Here is a 20769-nt window from a genome sequence, read left to right as displayed (position 1 = left end):
GATTCCTACTTACTGATTCTTGCCGTTTCAATTACATGTGCATTACTAGTACAAAGGCAGTTTAGACATTGTGCTCAAACAAGTTTGGACTCGACCCAAATCAGTTGCACAACATATTGAGTTTCATTTTTTCAGCTAGATGAAACTTAGGGAAAGCAGAAGCGAGTGCAGCTATAGAGTCAATGCCCCACTGAAGGATTACTTATAGCTCCAAATCCATAACAGCGTGCATTGAGGACATTACTGTTTCATCGGAGGAAAGAAGGTAATGTTGCTTCAGTATACCTTCAGTATCTAGGAAAGGAAGACAGGTTGACCTTTAATATTTAATGTACAGATTTTGTTTAGTCAGTTCTGATTTGAAATGTTGTGCAACAATGACTACTAAAATCCATGCAAAGCTGTTGTGGGTTTATGTTGTGATATATAAACAGCAAAAAACAACAGCATACTTTTAAATGGAAAAGGCAACAAACGAAACTAGCACTTTAATCTTTCACTTAAAATCCTTCAAAGCATGTTTTTGACAATGTTAAAGGAAGACGACGGAACATGTTTTCCCTACATTGCTTCTTTTTGTTTGTCAGTGTCTGCATCAGTCCTCCACACAAGGTTGGAAATGGACACACAGCGAACTCTCTGCACTCTGTTGGTTCTGCTGCTTCTGTATGTCTCTGGAAGGGCGTACAAGTTTGACATATTCAGTAAGTCATCCAAAGCACCTCTTATTTGTGTAAAAAATGTTTACACTTCTGTTTTGAACATACATGATTAATGGAAGTTATACAGTACTAGGGTTATAATAGAGAAAATATGACTCCTGGTATGCTGGTGCCTTTGTCATGCACTTTTACAAATATGTTCTGAACATGATAATTTAGTACAGAATGAACTGCAGATCACAGTATGAGCTTGTATAACATCTCTGTTGCCATGTTCTTGGTTAATATCACCTGTGTGCATGCAGAACAAAACCTAGAGCCGCAGGAAGGTGACGTGAGGCTGTTTGGCTCTCAGAACATTTCCGAGGGTCGTGTGGAGGTCTATCATGATGGGAAATGGGGAACAGTTTGTGATGACAACTGGGACATGACTGAAGCCCAGGTGGTGTGTCGTCAGTTAAACTTCCCTGGAGCCAAATCTGTCATCATTGGGAGGGACTACGGACAAGGTGCACTTTACTTTCATTGATGCCCCACCAGAGGGCAGTGCAATGATTGTAAATCAGTGAGGAGTTGTGATTTAAACTTTAGCATACCCACAATGTGAATTCAGAAGTATGAACCCTGTTGAATGTGTTCTTTTATCTTTTACATCATAGCACCTGGACCTATTTGGCTGGATGACATCAACTGCAAAGGCACTGAGAAGCAGCTGGCTACTTGTGTGTTTAAAAACTGGGGAGAAACTGACTGCTCTCACAAAGAGGATGTTGGAGTTGTTTGTGAAACTGGAAGTAGGTATCGAAACTCCCTTGGAGAACACATTATGGCGTCTAATACAGCCAAAGTAGATCCTGCTTGATCACTGCTCGATCACTGCTCATTCGTCATAATTTTTTTTTTTTTGTTTTCATTCCGATGATATTGTCATTCCAGGTATTGATACTGCCATCAGTAGTTTCACACATTCACTGGACCACAGTATCAGTCTGTCTGATGACCTCGGCCAAATCTTTGACAGTGGGAATGGCTGTGACTTCCGGATCATTGTCCGGAGTCCAACTGGAAACAAACTGCATGATGGGACCCTGCAGATGGTTGAGACAACAATCTGTGCTCACAAAGTGATTCTCTCAAATTTCCCACTCTTCAAAGCTTCAGTGGGGATTGATAACATCACAGTCAACATCAGCCTGTCCTGCCAACCCCATTTTACCTCCTTTATCAGGTACACTGACACTATTTTGACTTGTTTTGCTACTTTAACAGTACTTTATGCATATCATGATATGGGAGCATGTCAATAGAAAGAAAAGGCAATCGCAAACAATTTAAAAAAAAAATCTATTAATAATTCCACAATCTGGTTTTTAATAGGTACCTTTACACCCGTAAGATGGATGTGAGCTTCTCTTCTGCACTGTGCCTCCACCAAATGGCTTCAAATTTTGGAATAAAGCAGCTAAAGGAAGACATAGGCCGGCTGTTTTCTAAAATCCTCCCAGATGACAGCACCTTCCAAAAACAGGTGTCCCTTTACAAATATGCACTGGACACTGAGGACTTAATCCTTGAGGAAAACTGTGTCCGGTACCTGGCCTGGAACTTTGAAAACTTTACCATGTCTCCAGCGTGGACTGGCATCTCTGCGGAGCTTCTTGGAGCTCTTCTAACCCGCTCAGATGTAGTTGTGCCAGATGAGTATTTTGTGCTTCAGAGTGTGGAAAGATGGATCTCAGAAATGGGCAACTCCACCAGTCTGAAAACCCAGTTTGACCTGTTGAGTCACATTCGTTTCCCTATGATCCCTGCTGAGAAACTGTTTGAGGTGGAGTCTAGCTCCCTTCTCTACAACGCTCATAATAATTTGTATCTTGAGAACATATTGAAAGCCTTTCAGTTTAATGTTCTGCTCTTCGGTAATCTGACCGACCCAAAGTACAACAAGCAAAATGATGAATATCAGCCCAGGATCTACACTGCTGAGCCTTGGAGTGCTGCTATTGACCTTTCAAACACAAAAGAACAGTTTCTGCAACCTATCCGATACAACAACAGGTACCAACATGGCTATGACTATCGCCAAAGCTATACATATGGTCAAAGCAGTAACAAGTTCTTCAGAACACCTGCTCACAACAGCCTGCTTTTTAAGGACAAGATAATAGACTGGAGGGCATACATCCTCCAGAGTCAGTATGACTGTTCAAACTACGGTCTAAGGTGCGAGTCGGTTCCTATGGCAAGGCTGGTCCCCGAAAATCGAGTCAACCTAGACAGAAACATCCTGTTTCGTAACCAGCTCCTGGTGATGTGTAAAGGCCAGTACATCTGTCAGGTTCAGGGCTTCAAAAGCTACATGGCTCCTATCACTACAAATGGTACCCAGGTCCCTTCCTATCCCTGTCCTGATGACAAGTATACCTACCGATTTGTGGTGAGACCAGAGTATGTCTGAGCCAACATCAGGGCCAGAATAGTTTCTTGTCACATACAGATGATCAGCTTGTCTCATTATTCATTAAATTCCAATCAATTCTTAGTTCTCTAGTCAATGTGAATGATTTTTTAATGATTATGTACAAATATATCACCACAAATTTAGAAAACCTCAATTAACCGGTGTTTTCATGAAAATCAATATCCTTACCTGCATTTTTTTTTTTTTTTTTTTTTTAATAAAGTGATTTCTGGATTGTTGCCTCTGTGTGTTGGTACAGTTCTTTAAAGATCCATTTTATCCCTCACAGTAATATATACATTTTAATATAAATTTGGAGTTTATCCAGATATGACAGACAGGAAACAACAAGTTTAATAGGGGTCAAGTTTGATTAATCACCAGATTGATTCGTAGCTTCACCCTCTTAGACATAATGAACCTTTCAGTTCAAGGAGGGTCACACTGATAATAAATAGTGTGTTTTCTCCAAAGCTTTTAGATGGGTTCTGGTCAAAATAATAAATCTGCGTACTCAGACATGAACCTTGCTGCTCAAAATAATATCTGCCAGTTGAAAAAATGAAACAAATGACAAATCATTTCAGATTTTCCCTGTTTCCAGTCTTTATACTTAGTCAGCTGTAGAATGTAAAATAAATTTACTCAGTTAATGTACACATGTACACATTTGAGGAACTTTAGTTGAGTCTTTTCTTGTCGTGCCTTTCTACTCATAGCCCATTTATCTAACATTAACTTCAATTACTTTTCCAATAAACGTCCATTCATCCATTATCTATACATCATTTGATCCTCATTAGGGTCACGGGGATGCTGGAGTCTATCCCAGCTGACTTAGGGTAAAGGCAGGGGACACCCTGGACAGGTCACCAGTCTATCATAGGGCTACAAATAGAGACAAACAAGCACACTCACATTCACACCTACGGGCAATTTAAAATCACCAATTAACCTCAGCATGATTTGGACTGTGGGAGGAAGCTGAAGTATCTGGAGAAAACCCACCCGTGCACAGGGAGAACATGCAAACTCCATGCAGAAAGATTCTGGGAAGGTCAGGACGCAAACCAGGGATCTTCTAGCTGCAAGGCAAAAGTGCAAACCACCAAGCACTGTGCAGCCCCCCAGTGAATGTCATATTAAAAATAAAAACGTGCAAAATAGTTCAAATCTAGCACCACCTAAACCACATGACCCAAAGGATCCACATGCAACGTCCTGGTGCAGACACAACAGGGCACCCAAAAAGATCCTGGTGTCCATGGGAAGCCTATACAGTATTAGGAAGATGGTTTTATTGGTGTGATTTTTCAGTTGAGGCATTTCTCTGCTTTTAATACTTCAAGCACACTTTCTAGATCGATCGTTACATACTTTTGCTTAAGTAACGTGCTGTAAACTTGTATAATAATAGGCAACTGGAACATGAGACCTATATTGGTCTTCTTATCTAAATCCCCACTAGAAGGTGAATAAATATTTTCAGATATATAGAAATAACCACTCAATGGAAGATAAAGTAATAAAATTTAATTTGTCTTAGTTAATTTTTTGTGTGTGAAATAGTCTTGTTTTTCATAGCACTTCTCTTCAACTGCATAAATATAACAAACTTCAAGCATGGTGACTTGATTCTGCATCATCAGATAAGATTCAGACTGTGAAAGGTTTTATTTTTACAGGATTCTGATGAGGAATAATGGCACTTTCCTCTTCATGAATCATGGAATTTTCCCAGCAGCTGTTTTTTCACCACACACCAGACTGTCTTTAAGTCTTCCTGCATTTCTGCCACACACAACCAAGAGTCACATTTTGACGACATGCAGGCGTACATGCCTGGGCAGGTGAGTTAAACAGTAACATATAACACACAGTGACTCACGGGCTTCTAAGAAGTTACGGTCTGTGGCTGCACCAAGCCAGCTGATCACTTTCACAGATTACGTGATCAGTATGTATGTTTAAAGATGACTTCTCCATGCAGCCAACTCACACCAGTGATTTAGTCAGGTGTTAGGGAGCAAGTGCTGTACACTTAATGTGACTCATTCAAAAATATAATGTTATGTATTCACCATGAGGGAAAGTTCTGGTATTTCATCACAGGGTAGACTTGTTTTTGTTGTGAGTAATATCTGGCAGTATTTTCACTCTTACGTCATTTTGTGTAAGAAATAATTAAGTCTTGACAAACCATGTTGGTTTGCCCCAGAATTTTGAAATTCCATTTAGTTGCGTCTATGAACCATGACTCAGTAGGTAACCTACATCATTCGAAATCCAGCGTCCTCCAAAATTTTCCAGTTTCCCCTTATTTCAGTAACAACTAAGTGTGTTGTTATAGCAGAAATGCACAGCAACATAACGATATAAGCAGAAGGTGTGACAAGAGTTATGGGTGCCTTTATATAAACATTATATTATGTTGGAGAGTCATGTGACTTGCAAATAACTGAAAATCCATCCATTAATTAATTTCCAAGAGGAGCCGTGAAAGGAATGCCAGTTCGTGTTTGTGAAAGGATGAAGTTCAACTTTTTATAGCAATTTCTTGGTGATACTTTCAAAAGGTTATGATGTGAACTACTAGCTGACTATTACCTGCAGTTCCTTTGTGTTTTACAAAGAATTGTAACTTTTTGTTTGCCTCTCACCCCCATCAACCACCCCCAGACACAGTGGGGACACTAAAAAAAAAAAGAAAAACACAAAATTATGTTTTTTTTTTGTTTTTTTTTTATCTATAGAAATGTGTTAAAAATGGTGGAATACCAAAGGTTAAAAAAGTGGAAATAACAGCAAATATATGTATAATAATGATATTTGTAGCAGATTTAAATATAATAAAAATGCCCAGTTTTACAGTCACACATTGTGAAAGAACTAATTACTATATGGAAAAGTACAGATTTATACAAAAACAGTTTTGGACATTATTTAAAAGTCAACATATAAATGATAAGTTTTTCAGTGATTTTACTCAATATTACCTGTAACTTAACAAAAGAGGGAACCATTTGTAAAATAATGATACAAAAATGTTATATGTAATATAACAGTATGTTTTGCAGAATTAAATAAAATTTTAAAAATCTAATTTTACAGTCAAGCATTGTAAAATAACAAATTAAAATTTGTAAAAAGAAACATTTTTGATGTAGATATTATTTAAAGTTTTTGCCAGTTTTTGTTACAGGGAACTTGTAAAATACCTTACTTTTTCTGTGATTGTACTAGTTATTATCTATTATTTAACAAAACACGGACAAGCGATAAAACAATAGTAAAGCAAAGAAAGTTAAAACTGTATAATTATTGTAAAATCCTAGCAACTGTGGTCACCAGTTTTACAGTTTTACAGTTGTAATTAATTTAAACAGTTGATTGCTGTGTAGTTGATTACAGTACTATAGAGTAGAATGTGAGGTCTGTTTAACACTGTAACAGGACTTTCTGATTTTATACTACTTTAGGAGTTGCTGTCATAAGTGTTGCCACCGTAATCAACACTTGTAAAGCTACCTGTAAATTACACCGTTTTGTCGTTAGGCATTATATTAACACTACCATGAATTGCAGACACAAATAATCCCAGTTCAGAGAATATTCCCTGAAGGTCATTGTATGCTGGGATATGTCTGAGATTAACCAACTCTGATTAAAATTTAAAATGCATATACCTCGAAAACAGCTAAAATAATAAAAGATTAGGTGAGGTATGTTTTTGATCAAATATACACTACCGTTCAAAAGTTTGGGGTCACCCAGACAATTCCATGTTTTCCATGAAAACTCACACTTTTATTCATGTGCTAACATAATTGCACAAGGGTGCTCTCCCTTTTCTCTTCCTCTCAAAATCTACACCGGAACTTAGTAGACTTACTGCAAGAATCTAAGCTTGTCACTGCTTACTTCCTTGGGAGCCAAACTGTCCCTTCCTGTCGTCAGCCCCTGCTGTGTTGAGTGAAAATGTAAAACACTGCACTTGTTCTAAATTTTTTACGTCAGCAGGGGCTATGACTTATGGCATGACTTATGGACTTTCTCCGAGTGTCCCTGGTCCCAGAGCTGGATGCTGGATGCTTCAGATGTGTGGCTGTGTTTTATGGTCCTTGTGTCCCACCCCCCCACCTCTCTATCTCTACCCCTCTATCTGTATCCCTCTATCTCTACCTCTACCCCTCTATCTCTACCTCTCTACTTCTTCTGTCCCTCTCAACCCGCCCGGCCAGCAGGCAGATGGGTCCCCCCACATTAGAGCCGGGTTCTGCTCGAGGTTTTTTTTCCCTGTTAAAAGGGTGTTTTCCTTGCCACTGTCGCCTTTTGGCTTGCTCTGGGGGTCAGGCATATGGGTTCTGTAAAGCGTCTCGAGACAATTTGACTGTAATTGGCGCTATATAAATAAAATTGAATTGAATTGAATTGAATTTTCTAATCAATTAGCCCTTCAGCACAATTAGGAAATACAATGTAGCATTAGAACACAGGAGTGATGGTTGCTGGAAATGGGCCTCTGTACCCCTATGGAGATATTCCATTAAAAATCAGCCGTTTCCGGCTAGAATTGTCATTTACCACATCAATAATGTCTAGACTGGATCTTTGATTTATTTAATGCTATCTTCACTGACAAAAATGTTTTTCTTTCAAAAATAAGGACATTTGTAAGTGACCCCAAACTTTTGAATGGTAATGTATATATTAGAAACCAAGGAATAATAGTTGAAGTTGACATTTTTTTTTTAAAAAGCAAAAATGGCCAATCTTGGGGCATCAGTGTAAAGTTTTCAATAATGCTGTTTGCAGTCTAAATCAGATTTTACAGTTTTTAATCAAATAAATAAATAAATAATAACATTTTTAAAATGAGAAAAAGAAAAGTCTGAAAGTTGAATTTGACTGTATTTGTGCAGTAATTTGTAATAACCTAAATGCCCCAAAGCCTTCGTGGAGTTGAAAGAGTTAAACACTTGCACAACAGCAACCTGCAATTAATTGCTCATCATTTCAAGTGCTGCCCCCGACTTCCGGGTCATGAACGGGTAGCATCGCTGTCTATAGAGGAAATGACTGTACGTTCATTTACAAGTTATTCAACATGAAAGGAAGTTAAGTAAAAAGGAAAGTTCCAGTAAAGACATGCATTCAGACTCCACAATTCCACCGAAAAAAATGCTCAAGACAATAAGAGTATTTTGTGGACATTGTTATTCGACTCATGATGACTAACTGGTAAGTTTGGACACCACCCTGTGGACAGTTGAGACTATTTGACCCTGGAGTCTGGAGTGCGGTTTTTGTAATCGCTTTTCTTTTTGCAAAGGGAGGGTGAGGGTGAAGTCTTTCAAACAGATGTTTTCCTCCTCCTTGCCATCCCTGAGGCAATTTGCTAATGCTGATTCACTGTCTTACATTGTCACCAGTGCAATGTGAATAGCACCACTGATGAATGGAAAATTATGGGAATTACCCCTCAGTTGTGGCTGGGAGTGCAATGGGGTCGGGGGTGGATAGCCAAAAAGCTACGAGGTGGTCAGGTCATGTGCGATGTGTGCAGGCAACAAGGGCAGGAGGGGGTGGGAGTCAGAGGATGTGGGTCACTGCCACAGCACCCACCAGTTCCCACAATGAGACCCTCTTTTTATGTCTTACTGGGCACTTCCTTTTGAGAGTATTCCTGGCCTTGCAAGTCTGTAATTTAGGGGATGGAGGTTCAGGCCATTTTTAAGCCCCTTTTGGCATTTGTAGTCGGTAGTGTACACAGGGGGGCTGCTTACATTGCACTTCTTTGACAAATCCGCCCTTTTTCAACAAATTAAAACCAAATGTTGATACAATAATCCAGATCTTAACTGGTGAATAAAACCCCATTCTAAAGGGAGAGTTTCAGTGTGGGAAATAGCTCAGAATGGTCATGCTGTGAGGTAATTTGAAATATACCCAGGAGCCAGAGACATGGCTGCGATCTGAGCAGAACCCACCACATCAGTCAGCATCTCGGTGCAAAGGAAGCCGACTGTTTGGACAGGGGGCGGCAGGCTTTACCCAGAAGAAGACATCTGCTGTTCCTCCGATGCCTCTGGTAAACTATGGAATTCCACCCATTTCGTCTTGGATGTGTCACTTCCCCTCATGTGTCTTGATGTCTGTCCCACGCCCAACATATGTGTTGTTGTTACTGTTGCATCTTTCGTGTCCGGTAACTTGCACTCTGTGTATGACTCATACTGCCTTACAAAATTTCTAAGAATTTGGGAATTTTCCTTATCTGACTGGTGGCACTCTTACCTGAAGGAATGTCCACATTTCCCATTAGCAAAAAGATGTAACAGAGATGACACTGAACTAGTTCTATCATTTTCCTTTTTTCTCTTCCTCGTTCCCTGTCTGTTTTTACACAGACATCAAGAGGGAGACCTGTGGAAAAGAAACCAGGCAAAAATGCTCAGCTATGGAAATATTTGCCAGAGTAGCCAGAAGACTGTCATTTAGTGGCCAAAAATGATGTCAGGCAGTGAGGCAGCCACAGCAGATACAGTCCTCTCTCTTTTTCTCCTCAGTCCTCGTCATTATCATCGACTCTAATCATGAAAAACATCATGCCCTCAGAGTGATCTCTCCCCATGAAGCCAGAATCAACACAGGAGGCCACAAACCAAAAACTCTTGAGATCTACAGTTTCCTAAAGGTGGTGTTGCCGCGGTCAACTTTGCAATAAAGGAGCCATCTATTTTTGTGCATGAGTAAGGGATGAGAAACAACTCAAGAATTTGACTATAGCATAGTGTTTCTTTCACAGCGGGGTGGAGGGGCTTGGGTAGCTTACGCAGGGGGAATTGCCGCCACATTGAATCTATTAAATTTAAGGGCATGATGTCACCTTTCTCCACTCTGCCACTCCTCCATCATTCTTTCTCAGTAATTTCATCGGTGGCAAACAAGTTACTGAAAGTGACTCTACATGCCTAAAGACTCTCATTGAATTAAAACCACATCTAATTGTGCAGTGTGGGCTAAGGAGCTAGAAGCAACTATAATCGCTATTTCTATAACAAATGAAAATGTGACGTAGTAAAAGCAGTTGCTTGTGTTGATGCACTTACAGAGAACCCGAATTCACTGCTCCACTGCTTAACTGACATTAATAGCAAATTTTAGCTCATTGTTTAGCTGCCCAGCATGGAATTTTACTGACTGATGGTCTCACAGCATAATATAATAAATATATTTCCCTCAGGAGATTGTGGAAATCAGAAACTGAGCAAAAAAGAGTGAATATAAAAGTTGCTGAAAGTTTCAAAAGGGCAAGGCAATAGGAATTTCACTTCCTTTATCTTGTAACAGATGGTGATTTCTCTCAAATGAAAAGTAAAATATGTTAACAAAACCCCTTCATTTATCAGGAACAACAATGAAAGGACCGTTGGGTGGGAGACTGCAACTCAATGTAACTCAAGAGTGAGACATTGGCTTTCCTGGTTGTATCAACTCAACGGTCTCTTCAAATGTAGTTTTTCTCTGTGAAGTTTAATAATCTCCACAGCGTTCTCAGCTCTCTGCCAATGCTGTTATTGCAGATAATGCATGAGCCAGCGACAACACCTTGGCTTTTTAATGGACTGATGACAAAATGCAGAAATATTAAATACAATACAGTGTGTGATAATTTTTTTGGCACATTAATTGAGCAGCACAAACATGTATGCATTGAGAAAGGCTTTGTTTCTAAGCTGTATTTTTTTATTAGCATTTGCGAAGATCATTTTGAACTTCTTTTACTTCTCATGGTGTGTACATTCAAGTCATAGACGTAACTTTTTTTTTAAAAAATCGAAAACAAACAAAAAAACCCAAGTGCATTATGTTTCCCATTATGAAAGCAGCTCTGAAATCCCCCCAAAAGCTCCTAACCGTCTGAGGGAAAACATTGTATGGTCACCGCACAAATAAAGAAAGATGTGTAATTTTAAAATATCTTTGGTGACTATAAATATAACCCTTTGAATGTTTTACCTGTTGCTGATGTCTTTTGTAAGAAACCACAAAATGAATCATTTGAAGTTCCTTCAAGTTACAAACACAAGTTTCACCGCTGCTTTAAAAATCTGAGTTAAGTGCACTTAGTTCAAACTCATCTTATGAGTTGTAAAAAAATGTAAAGTTAATGTAACTTGTAAAACCAAGTTCAATAAACTCAAGATTTCACATTGGATCAACTAGTTTCATAGAAAATGGCTGCCGACAGATTTTCTTTCCTTCTGCATTTTCTCAGTGAGTTTTATCTCACAAGCAATGCATCCTGGGAAATCTGCTTATGGGCTAAACTTGTTTCTTATAAACTTAAATTAGTTGAGTTTGTCATTTTGAGTCAAAAAGCCTTAAGAAGTCATAAGAACTCATGTTTTTAAGTTTTAAAGTCTGAAAATTTTGAAAAAAATGACATTTTAAGTCCAGTGAACAAGAAATGAACATAATTAATGTATTTGCACTCAGTAAAATAGATTTAATGATTACTTCTTCATAATCTGTGTCAAAAATGACAAATATATATACACTACCGTTGAAAAATTTGGGGTCACTTAAAAATATTCTTATTTTTGAAAGAAAGGCAGTTTTGCAATGAAGATAAAATGAATCAGAAATACAGTCAAGACATTGTTAATGTGGTAAATGACTATTCTAGCTGGAAACGGCTGATTTTTAATGGAATATCTACATAGAGGTACAGAGGAACATTTCCAGCAACCATCACTCCTGTGTTCTAATGCTACATTGTGTTAGCTAATGGTGTTGAAAGGCTAATTGATGATTAGAAAATCCTTTGTGCAAATATGTTAGCATAAGAATAAAAGTGTGAGTTTTCATGGAAAACATGGAATTGTCTGGGTGACCCCAAACTTTTGAATGGTAGTATAGTTGTGCAAAAAGTGAGCACATTCTTGCTTCTAATGGGATCCTATGTAAAAATAAGGAACATAATGCTTTCTCTGGTGGTTTTGTGAAACTCAAAGACAAGATGAAGGTTAAAATCAGGATTTTGTGTTAGATTGAATTCTACTGATATTAGATAGAAAACTGGTAACTTGGGATTTTAGATTAAGATTTGGAGAAAGATAAAAGTTAGACCAGAGAATGAGGTTTCTTAGGAAAATGGTTCAGCCCTCACATGAAAAAGGCGATTTACCAGATGCTGCTGAATGTCACCCCCGTGTTTCAGGAAAAGAAAAAAACAACTGCCCACCTCTTCGTGCATCACAGTTGTGACAGAGGGTGACGAAGTTTGCTGGTGCATGTGAAAAGTTGGGCGCCCCTGAACTCCGCAGCAGCAGCAGGAGGAGGAGAAGGAGGAGGAGGAGGAGGAGGAGTCTGCTGCTCTCCTGCGCTAATAAAACACGGCTGCTCCACATCGCAGTGGAAAACAGATTTTTGGAGGAGGTGTACGGGTGCAGTCTTCTACAGGAATGAGCTCCCTCTCATGCCTTGTGCATCACAGACTTTGACAAGTGGATCGTTTTTTTTTCACTCACTCGAAGCTGAGGATACCTCACCTATAGGCTCATCAGTCTGCTCAGCTGCACCACTTCATATATTTTTATTTTTCCCCTCCACCTGTTTATTGAGTTAAGGAGAAACAAAGATGAACAGCTGTTTTGTCACTCTGGCCATCCTGTTTGTTTGGCGGGTGGAAGAAATGGCAGAAGCCTGCAGCTGCTCTCCTGCGCATCCTCAGCAGGCGTTTTGCAGCTCAGATGTCGGTAAGTTTGATTCACTGATTTAAAAACAGCAGATCTAAAATAGCATTTTATCATTACGATTTGAATGTCCAGGATCAGTGTGGTTGTTTTTGGTGAAGAAACTGTAAACTGCAGAGGAAAACTGCCTCACTCTTATGTTTACAATTACTCGGGGAGGAGGATGGAATTTTCTGTCTCCCTCTTTCCACTGCCCTCCTCTTTTTCTCTCTAATCATATGTTGATATTCTTCAGTCTTCACAGACACAGCAATGCACTGCATGTGCTTCACTCCATTTTTGTCTCGTTTTGCAACCTTTCTGTGATTTGCAGTATAACAGCAGCACCAAATGTGAAATATTTGATCCATTTTTACAACTTTTCCCATCATTTTGCTACATTAGTGGCTGCTGTTAAGGAGACTGTCAAAGGTTTTGCCTTATGGCACCATTTATTCCTCGTTTGGAAATTTCGCCTCACAAGAAAACATAACAAATGCAGCTTTTCTCAGTATAATGTTTTGCAATAGAAACCACCATCATCAGCTCAGTAATCCCGAAGTTTAGGTGTATTTCTTCCAAGATTGCTGAATGGCGAGTTAGGTTTCTCTTGCTCAAAGGCCATGGGGATAGTTTCCCTCTTATTTTGCCTTTCACAAAACACTGCTTGTTGCTGCCTTCAACATAGGCCTTAAGCTAACAAGAGTTTCAACAGTGACCAGCTTGTGTAGGTATTTAAATTGGGGTTTGCTGAGGGTCTTTTTTCTTGCTTATGAGCTGGCTGAATGTGTGGCATTTATACAGAAGGTGACTTATTCAGAGGATTCTCCTTACCATGGGATTCCATGGCTCTGGAGGATGAAGAAACTTTATTATCCCGCTGGAGAGTTTACTGCAAAGGAAAGTCAGATTTGGATTTTTTTCTCCCTTTTTTGCAGTTTCTTTAACCATTTCATTGAAATCACACAGCCAGGTGGCAAATGTAATGGAGACAGTGAAGGGATTTGGGTAATATGATATTTAATTTGAGGCAAATTAGTCTATTACAAGGGCATAGTAGTGGCCCACTACTACTACTTCTAAATTGACAAATTCACCAAAATGACTAAACAGAAGTATACCTAATCATAAATGCACTAAAGATTCATTGTAATTCTGTCATTTTGGAGTGTTTTAGTGCCATTTTGCACATCTTTGCTCCATAGTATGTCAAAGTTCAAAGTTTTAGTTTTGATGGATGATGTTTGAAAGTTGGACTGTGAAGTTTTCAGGAAAGATGCCACTGATTAAAGGCAACTATTTAGAACACCTGTTGGTAACAAACTGAATAAATCTTTTTGCTGGTAAAAGTTAAAAGGGCTCAAGCATGAAGCTGAAGGAGTATCACAAAATGAAGAAGGCATAGGTAGTTACATCTGTGTAGTTTTCTTCCCTGTGCCACCATCTGACAGTGTAAACTAAATTAAAGGAACTGATTGGGGTGTTTAAACCCTTTTTGCACTTTGGGCCTTGTGTCATAGTACATACCTTTTGAAACCAGTGTTGGGTGTACTTTCAGGTATTTGTCAAGGAAGAACGTACAGGGCTCTGACTAAACTAAGGTGCTGATAGCTATTTGAACTTCCCAACTGATCCATTGCTGAGGTCACATGACCCTGACCCCTCTGTTTCTGCATCAGCACCATGGATAGACCCTTGAGCTAACACAAACCACCAAGGACTCAAGGAGATCAGTCTCTCCAGTTTAAAAAAGATTCTTAAATGTTGTTTCTTCAGCAGCCTTCATAGCAATACCAAAGTGACACAAAGTGTGGCATCTAGTAGTTTGACAAGAATGCCACCCACTGCAACAGTTCACAAGAGAAGTCAGTCAAACTTTGCAAACTTACAAAACTTATTTTGAAAGCTAAACGTGAGAAAGAAATCTTTCTGACATTCTTAGCGTTCTTGTATAATCATTGGCAGTCACTGTAAAGTCACTGGTTGTGACACTGCAAATACGTTTGCAGCAGTTTGTGGAGCAATGAAATCCCAAATTGACTTTCTAAATCAAGGTCATGACCAGTAGGTACATGGGTAGTCCTATCTTTACTACTGAGGGTTTTTTTGTGTTTTTTTTTTTTTGCAATGTAAATGAATTGTCATTTTTCTTCGGCTATTCTAACTAGGTGATGAATATTTATGTTAAAATAGATCATTTATTTTTATTATGTTAGACACAGTCTTTTTGTGGAACAAAGTTTGGTAAGACTTTGCCTTGAGGGACCCCTACTTAGAGTCTGACAGTTTACTGAAGTGAAAGTGTTACTTAAGTTGCACAGATGTAGTGTCGGTTAGATTGTCTGAAGTCTATGGAAGATTATGTAACATTTATTACTCAAACAACTTGCAAACTTAGTTCCTCTTAAGACAATTGAGTAGTTTTCACAGTGTAAAAGCTATTGCTATGACTTTTTTTAAATCACTGTGCGACTTCTAATGTCTCCTTTGAAGATGATCCATTGTACTTCAGACAAAATAATGACCTTTGTGTGAGCTAAAAGCTGTGGGTTTGAAAGATACAAATGAAAAGTGTAAACCATAATCAGAGGGGAGCCACTGATCCAACAGTCTGATCAAAACACACAGTTTTGTAAACTGTTAGTCACCTTTTTGACCTTAGCTATTTCCTATACCAGAGCCGACCTCATTCTGTCAGCATTACAGTGAGAAAGCCAGAATACCAGGTCAGGTTCAGTTGTAAACATCTAGTTTTCTTAGTTATCATGTCAAAACAGGCAAAGCAGGAAAAATCTTCCCTCATAAATTGAAATCCATCCCCTGGGTCTTTTGCTGAGGCAGAGGAATGTTGGGCAGTCATATGCTGCGCTCATTATGTACTTGCTTTTTATGTCAGATTTTTTTTTTTTCATTTTTGCTGATTATGAGGTATATCTGTGCTGTTTTTTGGGAAAAAGGACAGTGAATCATTGGAGACCTTGAAGGGAAAGCTGGCTTTAACGTGACTTCCGGGATAAACACAGCTCTACAAGCTGTGTAAACAGAGTTAACATTAAAACCAGATTTTCCTACTTTGAGCCTTACTGAATGTGTGCAAAATTCTCCACATTGCAACTTTAAACTCCTGCATCACCTGCATTAATCAGATTAATCCATCCAGCAGTTTCAGAGCATCTAGTGGAACAAATTTCACTTGCACTTGTATGGACACTGGCTCCACTTTAGAATATGGGTGAACATTTGTTCACATCATCTTCACATCTTCCATCAGGTGGAGTGCACAAATACACGACAAAACATTAAAATGTCAAGTAATCGATACGATTTTGATGCCGGAAAGGCTGATGGGATAATGAAAAGGACCCCACAAAGTTTTCAAAGGAAAACAAAAAGTCAATGCTGGAGTAATCTATGCATCTTTGGACAGGATTAGCAGAGTAGTCAGTTTGCATTTGTAGTATAGTTTTTCTCATAAGAAGTCTGACCACCTTGTGGCCTCTGAGGGAGGAAAATGAATGTGCAGGCCCAGCAATTACATGACATGCATTTGCTTTTTTCTTTGTTTTTTGAAGCACTCCCATGACCACAATGCGAAATGCAAGATATTGTGTTTATTGTTTGAGTAACAAGAAAATGAGATGGTTCCTTCACTTCCCAGTTTTGTGATTCTTTAAAGGGCTTTGTCAGCCTCTTTCAGTAAATGTCAAGTCCTTGGAGAATTAGGTATATACTGTATATCAGCACAAAAAATTGTTATAGTAGGAGCTTAAAAAGCACTATATCACTGTGACTGAATGAGAACTTTTCAGATTTTGACTGTGTATAACCTAAATAGCATAATGAAAGGGATATAACACTGTATAACCATCATCTTGTCTTTATAAATTGTCTATTTTTAGTATGTTGAATACAACTTAAAGAGCTAACCCTAACTCTCAGAAGTGCTCAGATTGTATATCATCATTCACGTAAGCCCCATGTCTGAGTGTTTTTTTTTTTGTTTTTTTTACATACTGTGCTTATTTTCACCTGCCCTACTTTCCGCAAGTAGAAGTGATCTCTGTGTGATTCTGCACACTCGAGCAAAGGGGATTACCACTAATCCACTCTGCAGCCGGAGAAGTTGGATAGTTTCTCAGCGCTGCTACCTCAAAGTGCATGATCGTGAGCGAAGGAGCTTGTGATTTGTAAAATGAAAAACATGTTGACTGGTGTAGATTATCCCTCAGTGCAGTGTCTAAATAATTCTTTTTATTGCGTACAGCTTTTTGGCTCTCTTAAGGCTTCTTTATGTTGCTGGTGACAGTATTGCAGTATTGCTTGGAAGGCCTGTCTTTGCAGGACATAGTTAGGCCAATACTGCCTCTGCAATGTGGCTGCCATTCTTGTCTGTCCTCTCCTTTTCTCTGAACGTACCCATCCTCATCACTCCATCACTCCCTCCATCTGTGCACACACTCTCCTTTTTTCTCTGTTTTCCTTCTGCTATGGGGGTTGATGCTTTAGACCCTTAAAAGGAGATGTTCTCTAAGCCTCTATTGTCATCGAATTAGGACACATATGGCTCACAGCTTCATATAAAAAGCAAAGGAAAATGCTTGATGTTATCCTGTAAAGGAACAGGCTGTTGATGGTCTGAAACGATCAGTAGCTGCCACCTTAGCAGGGACTGAACTGGAATTTGAGAGAAAACATCTGGTTAGCATTAACTGTGTCGCTAGTCTCTGCCATACGAAAGCTTTATTTTAACAGTGATTTTTCTAAAGCTTTTGCTTTGTGAAGCTACACTTATCATTGCAACTTGCAGTATACCAGTAGTCTGTTGGTATTTAGTTATGATGGGCATATAATCAATATTGTACTGTACTTCAGTATTTGTATTTGCACTTTTGTTAACTACTCAGGATTTGAGCTGAAAGGCTCATCTATATGGCTCCGGTAATGTTTTTCCACTTGAGCTATTTTACTTTTCCCCATCCAAACCTCTGTGAATCTGGAAGCTGGAACTTCAGAGTGCGAGAGAGAGAGAGAGAAAGAGAGAGAGAGCGGGGGGGGGGGCAAAATGATTTGCATGTCAGCACCTCTATCCAGACAGAGATGCAGGCCGGCAGAGAGGCCTTGGGGCAAGGGGAGCATTCTAGTTCAGCTTTTCAAAGATTGCTGACTGGCTTCCTCCTGTGTCGGCACAGGAACCTGGGAACAGGCAGCACACATTCTTCCCTCTGATTGCAGCTGATGAAACACTCATGTGCCTCTGTCTTCTCAGCACCTGGCACATGCAGACTCCTCAGATCCAAGCCACAGGTTTGGCATGCTGTGTTGTAGCCAACGTCAGCAAGCCAAACCTGGGCAGGGCTCAGATCAGATAGAGGCAAATCCAGATCCAGTTCAGTTTTAACATAACAATGGTGTTTCACTTTGAAACCTTGTCTTGGCATACAACAAATGTTAAAGTGAGTTGTTTTTTTTTTTGTCTTTTTCCAGTTATCAGGGCAAAAGTGGTTGGAGAGGAGGAGGTTGATGCTGGCAATGACATCTATGGAAATCCCATCAAGCGGATCAAGTATGACATCAAACAGAGCAAGGTATATGGAATGAAACTATTTTAATTCTCATCATCATGTTTGAATATAAACCTCAGCACAGTATGAATCTGAAAGTTTATTCTTTGCATCATCAGATGTTCAAAGGTCCCACTCAGGACATTGATGCCATCTACACTGCTCCCTCTTCTGCGGTGTGTGGAGTGACTCTGGAGACGAATGGCAAAAAAGAGTATCTTATCACAGGTATTTCAGCACTGAACCGCATGATATGACAAATAACATTCCTTTGTGAGCATTCATATCCAGTTTCACATCACCTCATTACTTCTCCTCGTGCTGTAGGTAAACTGGAGGCTGATGGGACGATGCACGTCACACTGTGTGACTTCATTGAGCCCTGGGAGGACATGAGTGCCACCCAGAAGAAGAGCCTGACTCAGCGCTATGAAACAGGCTGTGATTGCAAGGTAGGGAAGTAGTTTAATTTGCTAGTAGTGATTTCTTACCAGTAGTAGGAAACTATCCTCCAGAAATGCACATTTTAAGTTCATACCCTGATCTCCGTCTTTTCGCTGTCACCCAGATCACACGTTGCACCTCCATCCCTTGCATGATCAACAGCCCAACAGAGTGTCTGTGGACAGACTGGGTGATTGAGAAGGTATACAATGGAGAGCAAGCCAAACACTTTGCTTGCATCAAGAGGAATGATGACTCGTGTGCCTGGTACAGAGGCAGTGCACCGCCCAAAAAGGATTTCCTGGACATCGAAGACCCTTAACTCCACCAGTGTCCAGAAGTCTGAAGATGTCAGCAGTTGAAATATACTAACATATAAATACAAAAACAAAAACATAAATAAAAGCACATCAAATTCTTATTTAGATTTTTTTTCTTGTTTAAAAAAAGCTGTAGGGTGGGCGCTCCATGGTGAAGTTGAAATAAATAGATTTTGAATTGCAGGCCTCATGTTTTCAAGAGTCTTATGAACTCAGCACTTTGTACCACCTCTACCCCTAAATCTAAAGCACTTCCTCATAAACCACTTCTCCTCCAGCTGTAATAAAGGGATAATCATCACAACTCAAAATTACTGTTCATTGTATTTCTGTTCCTGTGCTATTCATTTCCAATTTTTTGTTTTTTCTTCTAACCAGAGCTATTGTTTAAAGTGAACTTTCTTCTTTTTTTTAATGCAACATGCACATACTTAGAAATCACAGTTCTGTGAATCCGTGTCGACGATAACATCAGCTGACAATTGGCACCCTGATTTGTGACAGCTGAGCTATCACAAGGAAGAAGTGCCACCTCTAGCCTCCTCTGCCTCAGATTCTGTCCAGTGCTGAGTATGCAAACCCCCCACCCCCACTCCTTTTTTTGTTTTTCAAAGGTGTCACAAAACTAATCACCGTAAAAGAGTGGCATGTTGTTGATCACACGATGGAACCTCTTGCCAATCAGTGCTTCTTACTTTGCAGCTGTTTTCTTGAAATAATCCTTAATAGACAAGAATGCACTTTGAACTCAATTGTCACTACAGTCATATTGTCTCTAATGAAAATTAAGATGAAAAGAAAAAGAGGATTGAATCCTCCATTTTATTTTTTTTTTAATAGTACAGCTCTTCTCTTTGTAATGCATTAGTTTGTATAAGAACATATTGTATTTAAGGGGGTTATATGACTCAACTTTGAAAAGAAGCCCATGTTTTTAGTTGTATTTTTATGACACCATTCATATTACATTAAGAGAAGGCTAAATGTTTTCACAGTATTAGCTAATACATTTTGTGTGCAGTAAAGGTCAGGTTGTCGGCCTGTCATCTGTCTGAATGGCTCATGCTTTAGGACAGTGAATTAAAGAACATATTGTAACCAATCAACTTTTCTTTCTTTCTTACAGAGACACTGAAATGACCATAAGTGTCAAGCAAATGTCACGTGACTTTATTAATTAACATGAGAGTGTGAGATTCTTCATTTGAAACTGTAATCAAGTATGATGTCTTGTGCTGGTTTCACATGGGACTTTTGAGAAAATAGGATGTTTGCATGCATATCCATCTGAAACATTACTGTACATTTGACTATTATATTAAATGCCAAACTCTGTTTTGATGTGCGTTATTCTTTTTATTTTCACATTTTGCATGCAACAAGCTTACATGGGCCATTCAGCAGTGTTGTTTACTAATGTGTGCATAGGATATTAGCATATACATTTTACTAAATGTACTACAATTTATGAATACATAATAAATCGTAATGTAGCATTTTTAGCCTTCCCAGGAGAGTTAACAGAAGCAAGGACAGTAGAGTATAGCATGTCTAACCTGCTAATCTTACACAGATCCATGG

At 39.1% G+C, this 20769-nt stretch overlaps 2 protein-coding genes across 2 annotated transcripts; both read left to right on the top strand.

Annotated features, from left to right (window-relative positions):
• Nucleotides 1-30: 30 nt before the first annotated feature.
• lgals3bp.1 (galectin 3 binding protein, tandem duplicate 1) lies at nucleotides 31-3362 on the top strand. The gene is made up of 6 exons (XM_023264332.3): nucleotides 31-265; nucleotides 588-704; nucleotides 968-1171; nucleotides 1322-1456; nucleotides 1599-1890; nucleotides 2040-3362. Exons 2-6 carry the CDS (start codon nucleotides 620-622, stop codon nucleotides 3118-3120), a joined length of 1797 nt encoding a protein of 598 aa, XP_023120100.2. The 5' UTR covers nucleotides 31-265; nucleotides 588-619; the 3' UTR covers nucleotides 3121-3362.
• A 9181-nt stretch (nucleotides 3363-12543) lies between these two features.
• timp2b (TIMP metallopeptidase inhibitor 2b) lies at nucleotides 12544-20523 on the top strand. The gene is made up of 5 exons (XM_023264304.3): nucleotides 12544-12887; nucleotides 18348-18448; nucleotides 18544-18652; nucleotides 18752-18876; nucleotides 18993-20523. The coding sequence occupies exons 1-5, from the start codon at nucleotides 12770-12772 to the stop codon at nucleotides 19188-19190; spliced, it is 651 nt and encodes a 216-aa protein (XP_023120072.1). The 5' UTR covers nucleotides 12544-12769; the 3' UTR covers nucleotides 19191-20523.
• Nucleotides 20524-20769: the final 246 nt, after the last annotated feature.

Source organism: Amphiprion ocellaris, chromosome 19, assembly GCF_022539595.1.
Source record: "Amphiprion ocellaris isolate individual 3 ecotype Okinawa chromosome 19, ASM2253959v1, whole genome shotgun sequence".
Taxonomy (NCBI): Eukaryota; Metazoa; Chordata; class Actinopteri; family Pomacentridae; genus Amphiprion; species Amphiprion ocellaris.
The sequence above is the reverse complement of the archived record's forward strand: the minus strand, read 5'-3'. Positions and strand labels throughout refer to the sequence as shown.